This window comes from Cariama cristata, unplaced genomic scaffold, assembly GCF_000690535.1.
Source record: "Cariama cristata isolate BGI_N322 unplaced genomic scaffold, ASM69053v1 scaffold21770, whole genome shotgun sequence".
In the NCBI taxonomy this organism is placed as follows: domain Eukaryota; kingdom Metazoa; phylum Chordata; class Aves; order Cariamiformes; family Cariamidae; genus Cariama; species Cariama cristata.
Window position 1 is genome coordinate 36240 of NW_009594454.1, and position 5574 is coordinate 41813.

General features: G+C 41.8%; 1 protein-coding gene across 1 annotated transcript in view; it reads right to left on the reverse strand.

The window, feature by feature from the left end:
* NCOA6 (nuclear receptor coactivator 6) overlaps nt 1–5319 on the reverse strand; it is a gene marked incomplete at its 5' end in the record, with an annotated part of 30046 nt that extends 24727 nt beyond the window's left edge. Inside the window, 3 exons of the mRNA XM_009698190.1 lie at nt 1261–2076; nt 3601–3729; nt 5197–5319. Coding sequence (XP_009696492.1) covers nt 1261–2076; nt 3601–3729; nt 5197–5319 — 1068 coding nt within the window. The remainder of the gene's footprint in view (nt 1–1260; nt 2077–3600; nt 3730–5196) is intronic.
* Nucleotides 5320–5574: the final 255 nt, after the last annotated feature.

The following is a 5574-nucleotide window of genomic DNA, read 5'->3' on the forward strand; positions in this document are numbered from 1 at the left end:
AATAAATAATAAATAACTGCTTCCAGATGGAGACCAGGTAAGATATACCAAGTATAGGGCACTGGCAGATCCTAAGAATGGTCTGGAAGAGGAGAACCTTGAAATGGAGACGATGCATCTGAATCTAATTCATCTGAATTCAAATGAGATCCATGATACAAACAGTGAAAACGAGAAGCTTGTCCAGATCAGCAGACCAAGAAACAGGTATTTCTTACAGCTTTTTGGACAGATTTCAGACGCACAATGTGAGAATGCAGGAAACTAGAATATATACATGTGTGTGTGTAGACGGACAAAGAATATGGTGCATATTTTATAAGTACAGAAAGAAAATATTTCAAAGACTTAAGCAAGAGCTTGTGTATAGGTATCTGAGAGCAGCCATTCAAGACAAAGATGAACAGATGAGTGAGCAGAGAGAAGTGCTGCAAGTCTGTCACAGAACTACAAAAGACTCAAGGGGAAAAACACCAAGGACACAAAAGAGATCTTGAGATTGACAAATGAAATTCCTTCCCTGTTAGAGAAGAATTCTAGGAGTAGTAAGTAAAAGATGCGAGTGTGGAGGTCCAAGGAGAAAACTAAAGACAACACAGCCAAAGGGGAAGTTAAAACGTCCCTTGACCTCCTAGTTTCAGAATAGAGAGTACAACAGCATGGCAGTAACAGCTCTTTCCTCTTTTATATGGGAAGAAATTGATGACAAATAAAGACAGGGTCAAGAAGAGACATCCACAACTTAGAAAGGAAGATGCAAAATAATGCCTCACTTCTGTAGTAGAAAACGTAAATGGTGACAGAGGAAGCTAAAGAAAGAAAGAAAATGTTCATTTGTTTTTATTACGCTGCCTCTCTCTCAAAAAAAAAATCCCCCATCGTCCCTCCCCCCCGAAAAAGAACAACCCCAAACCAAACCAAAAAACCCAGAGCATCTCTGAATATCCTGAACTTGCTTAAAGGCAACAGAAGAATTGTCAAGAGGACGACTGGCACTCACAACCAGCAACTGCATACAGCAATTTCTTTCTGCAGTGGCCCAGAGTCTACCCTTAAGTTATCACTGTGACTCTGCAGGACACAGATAGGTAATAGAAATGAAGTGATGCTGATGCTAATTCACCCATACCCACATTATACTGAATCTATGTCTTTATTGTGTCTTTTAAAGGATCTTTTCAAAACTAACAGCAACATTAGTTCTAGCCATTTTATGTTTAATTTCTTTTTAAAATAAAAGAAGGTCTCAGTACTTCTTACCTCCTAAACCAGGGTGTAAACCTTGTGGACCTTGGTTTTGCTGCTGCATCACCATGAAGTTGGGGGGTACGTTCCCCTGTTGCACCATAGGATTACGACTAGGAGAACTGACAGGCTGCTGAAATCCCTGGGGAAGCGAGCTACTCTGGGGAGGCCTTGGTCCCATCTGCTGCTGCGTCTGGTTAACTGTTGGAGATGATGCAGGAGATCCCTGCTGGAAGGAGGAGGGAGAGGAAGCAGGAGACTTGTTGGTCAGGTGGGGTTGTTGTAGTGGCGTAGGAACCCTTGAGGGCCCTCCCTGAAGGCTTTTCATTTGAGGAGCAGTAAACTGGCCAGGATTGCTCATTTGGGGAAAGTTTGAGTGAGCCTGGGAAGCTTGCTGGCTTCCAAAAGGATATGGAGGTGGAGGATGAGTAGGAGTTTGTACTGTCGCTAGAGATGGTCTTGCTTGAAGTTGCTGCTGCATTTGTCCAGGCAACGGGGCCTTTTTCCAACCCTGGTTTACTGTCAATGTACCCAATGCTCCCTGGGTTGGAGGAGGCTGAAGTGCTCCAGAAGGAAGCTGGTTCCAGCCAGGGGGAACTGGAACCTGTGCTGGTGAAGTAAATGAAGGTCGAATACCCTGCTGTGGCTGCTGATGTGGCTGGGGAGGACGTGTCTGCAACTGCGTCTGCTGCTGTAGCTGCTGAAAGTTGGCTGAGTTCATCTGCCTGTTTACAGGAACTGACTGCATTGAATGGAGCTGGGGAGCTAAAGATCCAGATGGATGATTTTGCTGCTGGATATTTAGCCCAGATAAGAGTGGGTCCATTGCATCTATTAAAATAGCAAAGAAAAGTAAAAAAAATAACCTACTGTAGACAAAACCCACCCCAAAACAAGAAAGGGTAAATTGCTTGCTTGCATTTGCTTACACTGCATAAAAATTCACGCTCCAGTGTTCCAATTTCTCCAACAGACAGAGCAGATAATGCTCTAAAAGTTTTCAAAATGTTTGGAAATCCTGAGAAGCCAGGTCTTACCAATGTATAATCTCTACAGTAAAGCACAATAGCTCCACAGCGCTTGTTGCTACAGAGTAATGTAAGCCTTTTACACACTTAGAATTGTAGAATCACAGAATTGGAACAGACCCACAAGGATCATTGGAGTCCAAATCCCCGTGCTCCTCGCAGGACTACCTGATACTAAACCATATGACTAAGAGCATCGTCCAGATGCTCCTTGAACTCTGACAGGCTTGGTGACGTGACCACTCCCCTGGGGAGCCTGTTCCAGGGACCGACCACCCTCTCAGGGAAGAACCTTCTCCTAATGTCCAATCTGAACTTCCCCTGACGCAGCTTCATTCCAGCTCCTTGTGTCCCATCGCTGGTCACCAGAGAGAGGAGATCAGCACCTCCCCCTCTGCTGCCCCCCTTGAGGAAGGTGTAGACTGTGATGAGGGCACCCCTCAGCCTTCTCTTCTCCAAGCTGAACAAGCCAAGTGACCTCAGCCGCTCCTCGTAAGTCTTGCCCTCGAGACCTTTCACCATCTTGGTTGCCCTCCTCCGGACACACTCTAGTAGTTTGGTGTCCTTCCTATACTGAGGCGTCCAAAACTGCACTCAGTACTCGAGGTGGGGCTGCACCAGTGCAGTGCAGAGGATCCCCTCCTTCGACTGGCTACCTGTGCTGTGCTTGATGCACCCCAGGACAGGGCTGGCCCTTTGGGCTGCCAGGGCTCACTGCTGACTCCTATTCAACTTGCCATCAGCCCAAACCCCCAGATCTCTTTCCGCGGGGCTGCTCACCAGCCTCTCATCCCCCAGTTTGTATGTACAACCCACTTGTTGGGGCTGTTATGCCTACCAGTTAAAAGAAGTGGCACAACAAGGAATGAAGATGGTATCATGAACTAATATTCCCAGAATATTTAACACATTTATGAAAAATGATGTCTGTAAGAATAAATACTGCAGAGATCTACAGAAGCTGGCAAGTACTGCCACCATTTCATGGAGGAACAATAACCCCTGCCCCTTTTCTGTAGTCTCAAAATGCAAGTAATTTGTACTGGCAGAATTGTGAAGAATAAACCCTAAACATTCACACCCCTCAGCTGCCCAATCCTTAAACTGCCAGTCTACGTACCCCTCCTGAACCCAAATGATTTGAAAAGTTTTACTAGATTAATGTAGGCAGGTAGGGTTCCACAAAAAGAGTAACTCCCAAAAAGGGCAGGGCAAATACTCCAGTACAATTCTGGAGTACTCTTATGAACAGACACTCAAGCCTGTGTGCTGAAGAACAAAAATTCAAGAACATTTTCAGGTCAGTACTGTGACTAAATTTTACCACCTGGCTGTGAGGAAGGCCGAGGTGTTCTTGGCTGTAGCTCAGCACTAGTACCACTTGCCACCATAGAGGAGGGCACATTTCCACTTTGGGACATCATGACAGCTGCAGCATTGCTCATTCTTATTAAACCTTAAAAAATAAAAATGAAAATTATGAAGCCTTGCAGTTTTTACATAAAGAAGAATGTTAGATATATTTTTTACCAAAAAAAATTATATTTGTTAATAAAACATGTCTTTAGACTTTAAGAATTATCTGTCTGAAATAACCTGAGGACACATAGCTCTGTCTGAAAGCTTAGATTCCCTGGTATAAAACAAACAAGTTAAGGTCATGCTGAAGCTTCTCCTTTAGCACCAAACCTTTAAAAAGGTTATAGAAGGAAACACTACCGACTCATGAATTATTTGAGCCTGACTTGCCTCTAAAGTCACCAAGTGACAAGATTGTATCAAAGTTATACATGTGCTAAGGTTTTTGCAAAATCTGATACTAGAAAGTAACAGAGGTGTTCCAAGAGAGAAAATTTTCAATGTTTCACTTCCACAGGCTGCTATTTTACAAAATGTTTTATATTGTTGACCTGTTGGTTATACTGTTGTTATATTTATACTATTTACATTTATATTGTTGACCTGCAGGCAGGAAATGAAGCTCACGATCATCACAGTGAAGATTAGAGCAGCCGCTTTCAAAATAAACCTTTCTTTAAATGTTTTACATTCCTTGTTAAGCACAATGATTTAACTACTGTTTAATCAGGTTTCTACAAAGGTGAAATGTTCTTGACATTCCTTCTCATCAACAGCCACACATGCATCTTATATTAACTCGGACAAAAAACGCTCCCAGTTTTTTGAATTGCTTTAAATCCTATTTACTAAGCTACTAATTAATTTATTGTGCCTTATGACTCAGCTATTAAAATACATTACACAGTAGCTTTCTCTTAACTCTTCATAAAATCTGACTCTTGTAGTTAAAAATTGCTTCTCATGCATATACAATGCTCTAAAATGTAGAGTTTAATGAAACTACACCTCTCCCATGAAAATCAATTTTCTATGATCAGATCTCAAAAGTTTATCAGAAAATAAAAAGAGAGACTAACAATGACAGTGTCCTGTCCTTCCCATAATTATAATGGATTCAATCTAAAATACTTTATTATTGTACTCTGAATAAAGGCTTATGTTCATTTTCATAAAGGTAGCCAAATGTAAGACTGTGGTAACTTGTGCACATTTCAAAGTGAATTCACTATACTAGACTCACCTGCTTTAGCAGCCTTTATGTAAAAAAAGAAAAAAATCAAACCAACATACCAAAACCACCAAACCCTCAAAAAACCCCAAAACAAACCAATCTGCCCCACCCAAATCACTCCAATGTCTGTGAGACAAAATGCAACCAACTATTTAGTTTACATAATGTCGGACATGGTTTGAAGGTACCGAAACAAGAACATACATTAATTAAAATGGCAATTATAATTCTGCAAACATTAGTTGCTATAAACAGTGGAATTTTATGATTAGCTTAGTAACAAATTTCAAAGTGTATAAAGCTAAACAAACAAAAACCAAAGGAATTTACCTTGTCCCCCTTGCATGGGAAATCCTGTTTCCATTCGTACTGAGTTGCTTGCTCCCAGGGGCCCATTGATTCGGACATCTTGGCTTCTATTTTGAGCTAAAGCTAAATTGATAGCACCTTCCCCTACAAGTAAGGCACAATTTGGGTGAACTGAATGATATACAGAAAAGTAGAACACAGACATTTTCAAAAGGACATTTAAAAGATAGAATCATAGAATCATTTAGGTTGGAACAGACCTTTAAGGTCATCAAGTCCAACCATAAACCTAGCAGCATGGCCAAGTCCACCACTAAACCACGTCCCTAAGTGCCACACCTATACATCTTTTAGATACCTCCAGAGACACTGACTCCACCACTTCCCTGGGCAGCTTGT